At 47.9% G+C, this 15706-nt stretch overlaps 1 protein-coding gene across 1 annotated transcript; it reads left to right on the top strand.

The window, feature by feature from the left end:
- Positions 1–1966: 1966 nt before the first annotated feature.
- Positions 1967–15507, top strand: LOC120896124 (nose resistant to fluoxetine protein 6). The gene is made up of 10 exons (XM_040300003.1): positions 1967–3056; positions 12032–12294; positions 12371–12546; positions 12636–12922; positions 13258–13392; positions 13454–13712; positions 13779–13944; positions 14017–14322; positions 14403–14720; positions 14800–15507. Exons 1-10 carry the CDS (start codon positions 2753–2755, stop codon positions 14923–14925), a joined length of 2340 nt encoding a protein of 779 aa, XP_040155937.1. The 5' UTR covers positions 1967–2752; the 3' UTR covers positions 14926–15507.
- The last annotated feature ends 199 nt before the right edge of the window (positions 15508–15706 follow it).

A 15706-nucleotide genomic window follows, 5' to 3' on the forward strand; every position in this document is an offset into this window, starting at 1 on the left:
GTACTGGTGGGCCACCGTTTTGCTGGTTGCGCACAATTCGGACACGTGCGTGCGTAATGGATTCAGTGCGGGTTTCAAGGGTTTAACCTTGCGCCACTAAGACCAAATGCTGCATGCATTCACACACATGCACGAATTGTACGAAATTCGTGTGCAGCGCGCGTGCGCTGTGCGCAAAATTAGAAAGACAAAGGGTGAGAGTGAGCGAGAGGGAGAGAGGGTATTGCTATGGTGATGATATGCGCTTCAATCAAACGCACACGACGCATCGAGGGTGGCCTAAGCAGGCTGCTCGTCAGTCTGGCGTTCCCTCGTCTGTTTTATTGAGCAGCAGGTGCGCTACATAAACATCCATAACGGCTAAATAAAACAATAAAAAAAGGCAGAACAAGATATTAGTATGTTGGTGTACTGGTAGAACACATTTGCACATGTGTGTCATGGTGTGCACGTGCTGCTTGTTCGATCGTCCGTTAACGGTCCCTGCGGAGTCACGTGTTCGATTCGATCGGTTTGTATCCTTGTGCGTATTGAGGGGTTCAGCAGCATTCGCATTAGCTTCCGAACAATTGCATAACGGTGTTTGGATGCTTTTTCGAGACCCATCGTCCATGCACACACTCAGAATGCATTTACAAGGTTATAACGAAAAAAAAAAACAGTAAACAATAATTCCGTCCGACTAAGCACTCAGCACCACTCTTGACAGGGCCATCCGTCTGTCCGGCCATGGAGTTTTGCGGGCCACGGTTGGCCCTTTCCCACTGTCCCACACCCAGAATGTCAGTGTTAATAAAATAAAAATAATAATAAAGTAGCGGAAAACATTGTCACCTGCCTGCTGACGTTCAGTTAAATTGTGCCACAGTTTTTGTGTGCCCTCACTTGAGCGGTGTCTCGTTAACAGGGGAGTTACGGCTCGAATTCGTACTTCAACCGTGCGTTGTGATGTGTCATCTTTCTTCGGATCGGCTGCTATGGTTTTGAAGGGTAATTGTTTACCATGCTTGGGGTAGATTGCGGTGTGAGTCGCCTATCGCGGCACCAAACACTGCCGCACACTTGACCTCGGGCAGATCCGTCCCCGGGAGTGCGGTAGTTATGCAAATGCAGAATCGAACACTCGGGCAAGTTCATGTAATGTTTGAAGACGGATATAGTAGACAGTTGGACACTTGGACACAGACATTAGAAACAGTTAATATAGTAGAAAAAATGATTCTGACAATGTGCTGTCTAGCATCCCGTTCATACCGGTGTACTGATCATACTGATCATCCAAACACTTCCATAATTTCGAGTACGAGCGTAAAGTAGATGGCGTAATATCGAGGAAATAAACCTCCAAGGTCATCCAGAAAAAGCTTATTTGTGTCTCAGTGGTACACTATTAGGATGATGGTATCTTTTTAATGTCTTCAGATTGTTTTGGCTTGTGTCTTACAATGACATTACAAAATATTTAGTTTTGATTTCCTCTATTAAACGTGTCTATAAACTGAAACCGCTTCTATTGTTTCGCTGAAGTACGCGAAACAAGCACTAACTACAGTTCCTCCATATGGCAAAGCATGTTGACGTCTAGTATCTAAGTGGCCATCTCAGTACACAGGCTGTGACAAGCGCAAGATGAGTAAAAAAAGCAATTCCACCCGCTCCAAAAGCACCCTAAAAGCTCGCACCATCGGATCGATCGGACAATAGTCGCCTGCAGCATTCGCGTGCGCACTCTCTCTCTGTCTCTCTCGTCCTGATTGGGGATCAACCACTACTACTAAACCGCTGAACTGGAGAAAGGGAACGAATAAGAGCAACATCGTCGTCGTCACTGTCGTAGTATCACACACATACACACCGTTACGTTCACCCAACCTGCCTCCCGGGGAGGGAAGTACGTAGACACGTTACCGTGCGTTACGTTACACCATCCAAGCAAGCAAACCGCCTTAGCAACGGGCGGTTCAGCTCAGCGGCAGCGTGGTCATTCCGATTGCAGTCTTCGGGCGTGCAGGTTGTGTGCATCCGGTTCGCTCCTTGTTCCTGCCGCTCGCTTGTTGTTTGTGGCACCTTTTCCCTCCACCCTTCCCCCCGTCGCTACAGTGCGTTGCGGGTGTTGTGATCGAGCTTGTACGATATAGTTTGTGATTTTCGGGGTGGCGATATCAAAAAAAGGAAAGTGAAACAAAAGTGAAAAGTGTGTGATAAAGTCCATACTTTTTGGGGAGTTTATTGAATTGTGAGCGCGCGCGCGTGTGTGTGGGCGAGAGGTAGGAAATGGATGACAATTTCCACAGCATCGATCGTGTCGCGTAGATTTTGATGGGCGAGCGAAGTGTACAGGAAACGGAAAACGCAACACAGAGTGACCAAATATTGAAGTGCTAAGCGAAAGTGATTACAGCACTCATCTTCGCATTGTAACAAGAGTGTGTGTCTGTGTATTGTTGTGTGTGTATTTGTTTGCGGCAAGTGTGATAATATTCGAGTTTATTTTCCTCCTTCTTCTTCCTGTTCACGACCATCTCCACAACAGTGCGCGTGTGTATGTGTGTGTTTACTCTTAAAGCGCCGCCTGGTTGTGTAACATAACAATCTCTTTCCAATTGAATGCTTTTGCCTGGTTAAGACGAGCTCGCAAAGAGAAAACGTAACCCGTAGCAACGGAAAGTGGCCAAACGGGGCCGTCAGTTTTGTGTTGTTAAATCAAAGGAGGCACAATATTCTCGCTGTGCAGCAACAAAACAGCTCGACAATGAAGCGCACCAGGATCTGGTCGGGATGGAGCATCAGCGTGGTGTTGGTAGCTCTTCTGCATTGTAGCGCCACCGGTGGGCAGGAGGTGAACGTGTCGCTTGCGCAGCCAGAAGGAACCAACCAAAGCATCAACTTCTCGTTCGATCGGTTGATACTGCTCGAGGAAAAGCTGACCGTGTTCGACATCAAGCGCATCGCCAACGGGTGGAGCACGCTGCGGCCCCGTCTTAGCGGCACGTGCGGCGATCAGATGACGCAGTATCTGATGGGTCTACAGGAGGAGAAGCTTTGGGCACTAAAGAGTGAGTTCAGTTGAATGAATTTCCCTTTAAACTGTCCAAGCCCGTTCCGTTCCACTCAATCACATTACACTTGTAGCGCGTGGACCTTACAACTGTATTTCCTGCGGACAAGCAGGAAAAAGGTCGTAAAAGACAAATAGCAATTAGAGTCCGTTTGTTTCACCCTTTTTCCCTCCTCTCTTAATGGATATGTTCCAGCTCAGTTAGTATGACTTAATTTTTTGCACCCGTCTGTGTCTGTGGGTCAGGAAAAGGTACGGCCTTCCTGACCAGAAACATCCTTCCCCGGGACCAATTGTAACGCGTGTAATGACGCGCATCAAACTACTGTTTCCACCCATTGCCGCCCTTTTTTTCTGCTGCTGCTGTTGTCCGTTGTTGTTGTCCGAAATGTTTGTTATGCGGTGGTGTGATTTTCTTCACATGCCACCCTACCATTTCTTCACCCTCACTCGGCCCCACGGCCCTCTTTCGTCTCTCTCACTCTCTGTGTGTGTTAATGTTGCACTTTTAGTCACTGCGCCGTTGCGTTGCTGCTGCTGCTGCCGCTTGGGGGTGAGTTGAGCCGTTTTAGTGGCATAATGTCATAATGACGGCATTGGCAGGCGGCTCCTTCCCCTCCCCCCTTCTTCGTTTGATGTAGAAACAAATCGACAAGAAACCCTTCCCATCCCTTCCTTCGCTTTCAAACCTGCTGCGAGGGAAAAAATGCAATTCAGGCCATGGTGAGGATCAATCGATCGTCTTTCTTTCTTTCTTTCTTTCTTTCTTTCGCGCTTCGTTCCTTTCCGTGTTGTTGGGGGGAGTTTTTTTCACACACCATCAAAGAAAAACGAAATGAAAATGTCTTGATATCCACACACAGACAGACAGACACGCTTTAGCCCACACACCACTGGTAGGGGGTGGTGTAATGGAGCGGCATAGCGATCACCGGGATGGGTATGGGGGAAGGGAAAGAGGGGAGGCGGGATAGTGCAACAGATGGCGTGTCGGGTGGCCCCAATGATGGCGAAAGCTTACATAATTTCGTGCACAAACCTAACACTTTTCAATCGGCCTTTGCAGGGGGTAGGGAGGGGTGGGGTGGGGTGAGGTGGGGTTTTCCCTTTTGCTTTTCCTTTGGTTTGGTTGTTTGTTGTTGTTGCTTCTGCATTGGACTGTGTGTGATTCTGTGTGGAGGAAGGTGGTTTTTTGTCTGTTTGCATGATATGATGGCTCCCTTGGGCTATGGGTCGAGCAGTTTGATTGCGATTGAAGGCGATTAGGGTCGGAATGGGATTGATTCTTTTTTGTGTGATGTGCCACAAAAAACACACACTATCACGGCTTTAAGATCTCTTGTGGGGGCTTTTTCTCATTTAAGATCGTTTTGTCATTTCACAACGATCGGTATCGGTATCGTTCGGTGATCTTGAGCCACTTGTCAAGAAATTAATTGGCACTACTTTAATTTACCTTTTTGTGTAGAAAACTCGTACAAAACTTGATTGCTCAATCACTGAAACGTCCTCAAGATCGTCGATCGTAATAGTGTCGTTTTTTTTGTTGCCGTTTGTTATTGTTAGTGAGAATTGAGTAGAAAACTGCAGCTCACCGAACAAACAACAAACCCACCATACTGTCCATGCTGTCCAACCACCGTCCAGGAGCGGCTTAGCTAGCTTAGCCATTCCCCGGCCAAAGGCACACGTTTGTTTGCTCCGGCCGCGCTTGTTTGGTTGGGCCATTAGTGGCTGATGCAGCAAACTCCCCTTGCAACGGTTTGAACTGTGCTCGTACCAACGGTTGATAAAGTGGTAATGCAATAAAGCAGCGATCTGGTTGGGGCGTCTCTCTCTCTCTGGGCAAATACTCGTTTCCTGGCGTAGGGCCGGGTATTTGTTCCGCGGGGCCACTATATGCCAACTTGTAGGGAATATCCCTATATCGATGCTCTCCTCACGTGAGTGGCGCAATTTTTGCATTGAAAATCACAAATCGAACCTAAAACACTCCTCCGTGGTAGGTCATACAGAGCGAGGTGATTATTATAATGATTAGAGTTTTCTGTCAAGGTTTTTTGTGTGTGTGTGTGGCGTTTGTGGCGTACTCAAAAGCAGGTTTGGTTTCGCTTTTCGATGTATGATGTGAGCAGCGTGGGTCACGTAGGAAAGATTCCCACGAGCATCGAAACGTTTGATTTTCATCATAATTACATCGCGTATCAGCGTATGAGCTAATAGCAAACCAATGCTGGAATGCTGCAATTTGCCTTGATAGTATTGATTTGTCTTTATTTAGCAAACATGAATACTCATTCGTTGTTTTAAAGGTATAGTTTAATTGTTTATCTCGTAGCTGAGACAATCGGTGTATGAATCATTCCCCAGTGCAGGCTGGAAAATGAATTTTCCCCTTGAAAAGTGAAACAGCAACCAACAAAGAACTTAGTCGAATGTGTTTTCCCCATTCAAAATAACGCTTTTTTCCGTCGAGCCTTTCTTTGTTCGGTTTGGTTGAATCAAAATTTGCATACCGGTTTTTTTGTGTGTGTGGTTGCTTCTTTATGCTTCACTCTTAATTTTGCACATTTGGGCGATAAAATTTGCTTTTTCGCAAGGCCATTGCCATAAGGAATGGAGTTTAGAATATTTCCGGAACATTCCATCGTCGCACCATCGAGCGAAATAACTGTCCCACCACGTCTTTCACCTTCTTTGTGTTGCGATTTAAGATAAGAAGAGGTTTTAAGCAAATCGCATCGCTAAAGCAACCACCGACGTCCGCACCGACCATCTCTCTCGGCGCAAAATGTGGTCAAACGACATGTTTGCCTTCTTCCGGCTAGTCGTGAACTCTGTCGCTATGGGGGGACGACAACGACGACGACGACGACAATCTGCAGAAGCTTGCGTGCGTACACAGGTACCTGATTTGAAGTTCAAACCTGATCGATCGCAAAAAGTGAAACTAATGGAGTGGAATCGCCTCCTCCCAGTGTAAACCCCCCCCCCGGCTGCCAAGTGGCTAATGATCGAATCTTCAGATCGGCCATTGTGTGACGATCGCTTCCTGTGTGAAGCGAAAATGGTGCAATCATGTCATCCCATAAAATTGTCCAGATGCTCCAGAAAGAGCAGAAAGGACTGAGCTTTTGACATTTGAGGGCTGCTCGGACAGGAAAAGTCATCGCGCGACCGTCGTATGCTTTTAAACTATTTCACCATACACACACACACCGTTGGGCTGTTCCTTAGTCCCCGCGTTGGCTTCGGTTTAACACCAAATCCCCAAACGGACCGTACCGAATGTGTATTCATAATTTCTCTCACCACAGCCCACAGCACAGGCTGACTGACTGACTCAATCGAAAATGAAGGAGCGGGGGGGGGGGGGACCGATCGCGCGTAATAGCAAATGCGTAACAACACAGATCCTCCCGCTCCAACTCGTTCCCCTTTCCTCTTCGTTCCCTCCGCTCTGCACTGCATCCGTGGCCCCATTCGATTTCTTCACCGGCTTCAGCTGAATGGGTTGTATACACACACCGACACAGACAAACACACGGTTGAGTTGTGTTCAAACCCCTTCTGTCTCAATCATCATCCACCACCACCGCCGGTTTTTCCAACCCCCCAAGACGACCGCTGCAACGGACCATGGTGGCCACAATACGAGCCGCGTGCGCGTGTTACGTCACATCCAAATACGAAAAAGTGAAAACGAAAGTACGAAAGGAGAGTGCTTTCGGTGCATACAGGTAGACATAACCCTTGGGTGACGAGCACCACTGTACTGACGATCATCCCTTAAGAGAGCGATGCAGATAGTCTGTTTGGGTGTGTGTGTGTATTGAACGAAGCATTGCCAAGGTGCGCAAGAGTCCCGATGAGGGGTTTGTCTTGTGACAGTGAAACAAACCCCGCTCTTCCAACGGGTTCCGCCCATTGGAGGGTTTTGGGATGCGCTTCCAGCGGGGCATCACAATGGGCGGGAGGGAAAACCTGTTTCTTGCACATTTTCCATTTCGATCAACAATGATCGTTCAATTTTTCCTTCTTCGTGGGTTTTCTTCGTGCTTCTTCCCCCTCCACCCTCCTCCCCCCTTTTTTGCGCGATCGAACCAACCGTGATGCAACAGTCTGTCGGTGTGTGTCGGTGTGCTTTAATGGGCATCATGCCGTTGTACATTTGCTTTGTCATTTGTCGAACCCCGATGGTAACGGAGTAACACCCCCGTGCCAAAAGCAAGACATAATATTGTTATCATACACTGGTCACTCTGTGTATGTGTGTGTGTGTGTTTATTTTTTTCTTAAACCCGACAAAAGAAGGTCACATGGGTTGTGCGCGGCGTATCGCCTAAGGCACACATTGGAGCGCATGACTCGCATGACTGTATATAGAATGAGCGGGTTTATGAAGTTTACAAACTCATAGGAAAAACCCTCCTTCCGTGGTTGTAACAGTTTTGTAAAGCTAAATAGAAAGGTTCGAAATCGAAATAAAATCAAAGGTTCAGTGTTCCATTTTTTCAGAGGTTCGTCTTCTCTTTTTGGGGCAGTCGCTCGTTGAAGTTCTTTGTTTTGGTCGAAGTAAATCAGTTCGCCGTTCAAGTCTGCATTTAATTTCCCTTTCATTTCACAGCTTCGCTTACCTAAAATCAATCAAATCGGTAACGCTTGTGTATCGTCCGGCATGTAACGGGTTGTATGCGTGTGTTTGGGTTTTTTGTGTGTTGTTACGCTTGCTCTTTGCAGGCATCTTCGCATGGGGGCAGTGGGGGATGATGATATGTATAGCCAGCGCATTGTGGAGAAGGTGAAGCAAGGGGGAGGCAAGGGAAGGGGAATGCAGTCAAAATTTAGGTCATTGTTTTAAGGTAGCGTGCGCTTGGGAGCTTTACCAGATGGAATCGGGCGGGTTTTTTCGTTGCTGTTTGTTGTGGTTCAGTGCTAGCGAGCTGGTTTGTGGGTTGCTGATGATGATGATGATGTTGAGGTGTTGCGTGTACGCTGGCTGTATCGTCATCTTTGAATCATCAGTGTAGAGATCTCAGCCGACCTTTGCTCTCTCTTCGATGGCACCACACACGCACGCGCTGGAGAAACTGAAGGGCTTCTGAACGAAGGCGCCCTTTTGAAAATCATGAATTTCAAGAAAGCTTACAAAATTATGCAGCCCCAGTTTGTTTGTGTGTGTGTGTGGGAGCAAGCAGAGACAACTTTGCACCCCCGTGTGTGTGTGTTTTCTCCAACATTCAACATGAAAAGGAAACAGTAACGATCCTTTGCTTCGCTCTCGTGATTTTGCTCTCGAACGATCTTTTATTAAGCGCTGCCGCGAGACAGATCGCCTCGGGAGAAATTTCGGCAAGACTGTGCAATGACCATTGCGAAAGTCTCTAACAGCTCTGTCTCCGACGAACTGTGTCACTGCTGCACGCCCAACCGCACTGGCGCGCAATAATTGTCTCTCGTACGCATCCCCCAAAGGCTTTCTTTCCTTGCGATCGTCCGATCGCCGTTTGCCAATTTTACCCGTTTAACCCAGTGGCCATGAATTTTTCGACATCGATGCAATTTGCTGTGTCTGTGACCCGCTTTCCACAGTACCTCCCCTCCCACACACACTCATAACCCTCCAGGGCAGGGTAGAAAAGTGTATGATTGACGTATGGCTCACGTTCGATTAATCCGTCCATCGTCCTCGTCGGGCGGCGGTTTGCGAATTCAAAAACATTCGTCATCAGATCAAGGTCCTTTCGGCAAGCAGAAGGGAAGTTCCAAGGTCCGGTTATGTTTTTTTTTCAAAAAAGGCGGGAAAGTGGATGCGGCATAACTAACTAACTGAATGAATGATCCGTTAACAATGCTGCCCGGCCCGGGTGGCCCCATATGCTTTGACTTTGACACGTCGTTTGTTCATCATTGTGCATTCCACGAACATCCGAAATCGTGCTTCGTAATCGCCGGCCTGCGGGGACACCAAGGAGTGGGTCTGTTTACTTTTTGTCCCATTTCATTTTCCCCTTTCTTGGAAATTTCAATGTCAACCGAAAATGTTGTTGCTGCTCTTCCACCCAGCCTGGTCCCGATCGCCGGGAATCGGGTTCGTTGTGTATGTGCTGGCTGGGCAAGGGAAGCAAATCACTGTGCATACAATTATGGCACTGTTGCTGCACAGTCTTGACACAGTCTTGAGGGAAGCTGTGCGAATGAGAAGACCTTTTTTGTGTGTTTACGTAGGCAGTAAAAGCTCCCAAAAAAATGTCACTCTCTCTCTTTCTCTCTCTACCTCTTAACCAGACTCTTGCAACTCCTTCTTCGGTCTGGGGGAGCTCGTTAAGGTTTCGTCCTTGAGTTCATCCAAGCTGTGTGTGACTGTGTGTGTTGGTAGTGCGCAGTGGTAGATGGGTTTGCCTTTAAAACGAGCACACCACTAAGGGCTCAGGGGGACTTTCGAAAGTTTGTTGCATTGTAGCCGTGCAATTGCCTTCGGTTTCGCCGTTTCGTTGGTGTCGTTTTTGCATGCGGTTTTTATCTTCCCCAATTGCAACGATTGTCACTTATACACACACACACACGCAGACACACACGACCACTGTGCGGGTCGGTTGGGGATTACATAAAGGAAAGGTAACGAACGGCCTTTGGCCGCACGGTGGCATGGTGCAGCTCATTATCCGTTGCACCAGAAGAAGGACGTCGGTACAGGGTCGTACCGAAGGCTGCTGCAGTCAGTAAGGAAGGAGGTGTTGATGCTGGTGTTCGATTGCTATTCAAAACGGTTGGATCGCCATGCACCCTACATTAGCTCACATGCATGTACGACCGGTCAAAACCACTAATCTCGACGGAGACAAACATTAAATTGCCACTGCTGTAACCGCTAATCCCACACCGGGAACTGCACGGAGTGGCCTAATAAGTCACTAGCACCACCACCACCACCATCAGCAGCTTGCTTTAGCAGACCAAATAGACCCCGTTCCGCCAACCCAAAAAGGGGAAGGGACGGGCTAGAAAATGGGTCAGTGTAGTGGTCGCGTAATCGCGTCCACCGCCACAGCTGTTTTGCATTTTGGCGCAACATCTGTGAGAGTGAGTGTGTTTTTTGTTGTTGCTGTTGCTTCCACCTGCTCCCAAAGCCGCGCAAAGATATATTCGCCTTGATGATTAAGGAAAGCACCGAAGCCGCAAGCGGTGGTGAAATGAATGCAAAAAACAGTGAAAATAGACACACGCAATCAGCGGTGTGACGGGAATGCGGTTCGAAGCGCAAGATGAAGGCGGTTATGCGAACGTATCGTCGTCGTCGTCGTCGTCGTCGTAAGCTTTGGTTTGTGTGCTGGCCAGCAAAACAGGATCGCCCGTTTCGCGGTTGGCTAACGAACTGAGAAATGTTTGCCTGACCGATATTTTTGTTTTCCCCCGTTTGGCCATACCGGGACGTCGAGCATTACGTCAGAATGGCATGATCGTTGGTTGGATTGGATTGGATGTTTTGGATCCCACTAAGAGGAGGGTGTATGGCTTCGTTAGATGTGACACTTTGTGACGAAACGGCCGAAACTTGCGACTATTTATTTGGTGAATCAGTGTGTCAATCAAGGTTCCCGGTTGCGCGAGGGAAAGACTCCAAGAAGCGTGATCTTTGCAGCTGAAAGTGAATGGAGAATTTAAGTAAGGTCGTTCCGGTGCAGCTTTGATGCAGCCGGGAGTGAACGGAGACAGAGCTCGGTCGGGACAGTTCTTTCAGTTCAGTAGGATGCTTGATGCCCGAGGTCTACGGGTAATGGTGAGGCTTTTCAAGGGAATCGCAGTACTCTTTGCAGTGTCTGAGTTCTGAGCGTAGTTCCAGATCTTTCCAACTGAGGAAACAACAAAAGTTGGGTAAAGTCTTCAGAAAGTCTTGCATCACGGAAGCAGATGACTAGCGAGAGATGAGTTCTCGTACAACAATCGGAAGAGGACGTTCGGGTGATTTCAGCTTTCGAAAGTGTTTGCCAACCAGTTAACCTTCTGCCGTGGTGGTGAGGGTCATTGACTGATTGAGCACGTGTGCTCACACCCTCAAGAAAAGAATAAAAGATGCTCCACGAAGACAATGAATTGATGCTGATGGTTGAAGAATATAATTGTGTCATTTTTCATCTCAACAGTATGATATTAATCTTGGACCGTTGCAAAAATAAATGTCAAGCAGTAAACATTCGGTTTTTTGCGCAGCATCAATTCTCAAGGATAAATCAATCAGTCGGAACTGGATGTCCTTTTCGGCATTTAATGCATTCAAAGAAACGAAAAGATGTAAATTTTTCGCGCATTCTGTTTGTTCTGGCTAGCCATTGTGAGTTATTTTTAAGCTTAAATTATTCAATGATAATCACCCCGCACGAGCGCCGAGTCTAGCCGAGGTGGTGTCCTGCGACGGAATAGCTCAATACGTTATCAGGTTTATGGGGACTAACAATTAGCGAGAGCCTTGGGGCACTTTCCTTGTTCGATCCGTGCGTGTTTGTGTGTGGACTGGCAATATCACACGGAAGCCACACACACACATAGAGACCGAGTAGGGGGCGTTGCGTGGCGATTAAACCGACAGCGACAGCGGCTAATGGAGGTCCCAGGCGAGCATCGAAACACCTTCACCTTGCGTAGGGAGTCACGGAAAGCCAGAGGGCACGCCAGTGCAGCGGTTTATGGGATGGGAATGATGTGACGCTGAGGGAAGTGAGGGATGCAAGAAGAAGATTGATTTATGCCACCAAACGATAAACAATTTAGATGTCTCAAGGTTGCGGTACGGCACTGGGTGCGGCTGTATCATCTGTCACGCGTTTATTGTGAACGTTCCATCAGCGAGTGATGATGAATTGCATACAGGTTTAATGTGATCTCTTGAATGAAAGTAACTGAAGTAACTTGCATAACGAATGCTAACACTTCTTCTTCTTCTTCTTCTTCTTCTTTCCTTTTGCCTTTCTACAGTGGATGACTCATCGGGCAAGTATACGAAAGGGTTCTTCTGGGGCAACAACTACTGGACGGGCTCGATGGACCAGTGCTCGTACATATACCAGAACGATAGCGACACCGACCCGGCACCGAAGAAGAAGGGCCGCAACACGGACATTACCTACATCAACGGCAACTTCCTCGGTTCGTCCGAGATGGAGCACCAGAATCCTCCGTTCGTGCCCGGCTTCTATATGGCGAAAATTCTCATCAACGGCACCGAATCATTCAATGCGGTAAGTGTTTATTTTTTTCGGTGAAAATGCGATCCTCTACTGATCGTGTTGCTGATGTGTCTTTTGCGATTTGCAGATTCGTACCGTCGTGGTGGGACTTTGTCTGCCGAGTGGTTGCAGCATTGCCGATGTCGAAACACTGCTCAAACTGGACATCGATCGGCGGCACGTTGATCAGGAGCTGGTTGGTGTGCGATCGCCCACGTTGAACAATTTCTCGCTGTGGGACGATTTTACCTTCCGGATCTTATTGTACGTAGCAATGCAGACGTCGCGAATGGTTATCATTTATAAAGCTCACTGGCTTATCTTCTCGTTTTATCTGTTTGTCGTTTTTGCAGCGTCTTTTCGGTGATCGTCGTGATCCTGCTGATCAGCGGTACCGGATATGATCTTGTGCTGCGCCGCCGCTACAAAGCCAAGATGCGCATCAAGAGCTACTGCAAGGAGCTGACCGGGGATATGACGAACGGGTTGGGCTGCACGACGTACGATCTGACGCACCGCGAGCCGGAAGAGAACGGCAAAGGTAACTGCACGGTTATCCGAGTACCGACGAGCGTTAACAATAACAACTCCGATGAGAACCTTGCCGTGGAGCTGACCGCAACGGAGGAAACCAAGTTGAGTAAGTTCCGCCCGGTCGGATCGGTATTCTTGGATCGTCTCCGAGTTGTGTGTGTGTATGTGTGTGTGTGGGTCAGTAGTTTTGTGTGTATGTTTCTGCACAACGTCCAGGAGCTCCTGTACACACTTTCAAAGCAGTGTGAGCTTCTGGAGAGTCAACAAAGTAACTAACAAACTTAACCCCTAAAAAATTGCACCCAATTGTGTGCTAATATTTGTGTTTCGCTAACAGTTGGTTGGTGTTGGGTCCTTTGCACAATTTTGTGTGCTTTTTAACCCAGTAACAGAAGACATAGAGTTCTGATGTGTTTGTTTTGTGTCCCATTTCCTCCAAAGGTTTGTGGGCCGAGCTGCTCCTATCATTCTCGGTGGTGACCAACTTTAAGGCGATCTGTGACAAGAATGTCGGAAACGATACTATTCCCTCCATTCACGGTCTTCGTGCCATCTCTATGGCGTGGGTCATTCTGGGTAAGTTGAGCTGAGGTGCAGAAGAGACAAGTGCATTTGCTCATTCATTCTCTTATGGTAGGCCACACGATGATCGTCGTGTTCAAGTACTCTGACAACATGGAGCTGCGCAAGGTGGTGGAGAAAGAGTTCCTGTTCCAGATCGTGCTGAACGGGGCGTACAGTGTGGATACGTTCTTCTTCATCAGTGGATTCCTCGTGTCGTTCATCTACTTCCGCACGAATGCGAAGGGTAAGCTGGAAAAGCTGACCAAGGGTGTGAGCGAGTTTACGGCCGGAACGTTCCACTTCTTCGGACTGGTTGGTTATCGTTTTGTGAGGTAAGGAAGATGAGTTACGCCTCCAACAAGAGATTGTGTAATGACGATGAATGATCATTCTTACAGATTGACTGCCCCTTACCTGTACGTACTCGGAGTGGTGGAGGTTGTGATGCGTTATCTGGAGCAGAATTCCGTGTTTGAACCACCGACACAGGATCACATCAACTGTCCAAAGTACTGGTGGCGTAACATTCTGTACATCAACACCCTTTTCCCAGTGGAGCAGATGGTAGGATCAGTTGATCTTTGATGACTGCAAGGAACGCCCACAATAACGATTCCCTCTCTCTCTCACCTTCAGTGTATGCTGTGGAGTTGGTACTTGGCGGATGACACCCAGTTCTACATCATCGGTGCCCTGATACTGATCATTGCCGTTCGACACTTTAAGTTTGCCGCCACGATGATGTCCGTGTTTATGGTATCGGCCTGGGCGACTACGGCCTACATCGCCTTCTCCAACAACCACATGCCCGATGCAGATGATCCGTTTGCTCTGTTTGACAAGATCTACGACAAACCCTGGACGCGTCTGGGACCGTACCTAGTCGGCATGAGTGTTGGGTGGATTCTGTTCAAAACGAACTGCAAGATCAAGATGTCTTTGGTAAGGACAAAGAGAGAGCGAGCGAGCAAGAGGAAGTGCCAAGTGAAGGATTGTAACATGCGTTCTCTTCTCGATTGCAGCTCACCGTTATCTCAGGTTGGGTGACTTCCACGATGATGATGCTGTATCTGCTGTTCGGTCTGTACAACACGACACTCACACAGACGGCGGCTGCGGCGTACAGTTCGCTCAGCCATACCGGCTGGGCGATCGGTTGTGGCTGGGTCATCGTTGCCTGCTCGTCAGGCTATGGTGGATGGGTCAATAAGCTGCTGTCCACTCCGATTCTGTATCCGTTCTCGCGTGTCACATACTGCGCCTACCTGGTGCATCCAATCATCAACCGAATATTCGCCCTCGAGTCTGACTCTCCCATCCACATGACGCCAAATGCGCTGGTAAGAGAAGCGGCAGTACATCAGCGGAGCGTGATTGCATTCTAATCTCCTTTTGAATTTCTTTGCACTTCCCTCATAGGCCACCGTCTACCTGGGCCAGGTGGTATCGTCCTACGTGCTTGCATTTATCATCTCGCTCTCGTTCGAGGCGCCCGTCGTAACGATGCTGAAAATACTCTCGCCGAACCGCAAAAAACGCATCTAAGCGTGATGACGCAATCATCCCTCAAACCAAAACTCACCATTCCCTCCCTCTGCCCCTCCAATCGTTCGCGTTGGCCGCGTCCCACGAGGACTAGCTGCCTGCTGCTTTGGTTTATCTGTGTTCGGTTTGTGGCTCCGTACCGCAGTATCTGCTAGCCTATTGGTGTGATTTTTCCGCTTATTTGTGTGAGCATATCTCTGCGTGTGTGCATGCGTGTGTTTGTGCGTGGAAGGAACGCTGAGCTTCAGTTGATACATCTACCATTTCGGGGAGGAGGCGGATAGACGACAGGCGCGCCCTGGCTCATCCCCTGCAACAAAGACAGAGATAACGAGAACGAGAGGGACAAACCGTATACATTTACTATACAATAACTACTAGCAAGGGTGATTTCTGTTCTGCATGCCTATGGCAGGCATGGTTCATAGTAGGACTAGTTGGATAAGTATAATATAGAGATATACCGTATGAAAACTGTGCTCAGTAAGTGTTTTGTTACAGTAACTTAGACTGATCGTGACCGATAGGCGATGTGTAAAATGTAAATATATTTTGGGTGTGAAAACATATTTAACAAAATGACGCAGTTGAGTGAATTTGATTGAGCGTTGTTGTTTGATGACATGCAAATTGAGATTTATGAGTTATTCGTTTAGTAATGAGGAAGAAGACCTGTCCTGATTGTTACGCACAAGGGCTCGATTCTTGATACGATAGCAACGTTAGTTCAAGGCAAATTAAAGCACATTTTAAAGAAGGTCCTATTTTTGAAAATGAACCT

Source organism: Anopheles arabiensis, chromosome 2 (assembly GCF_016920715.1).
Source record: "Anopheles arabiensis isolate DONGOLA chromosome 2, AaraD3, whole genome shotgun sequence".
NCBI lineage: Eukaryota > Metazoa > Arthropoda > Insecta > Diptera > Culicidae > Anopheles > Anopheles arabiensis.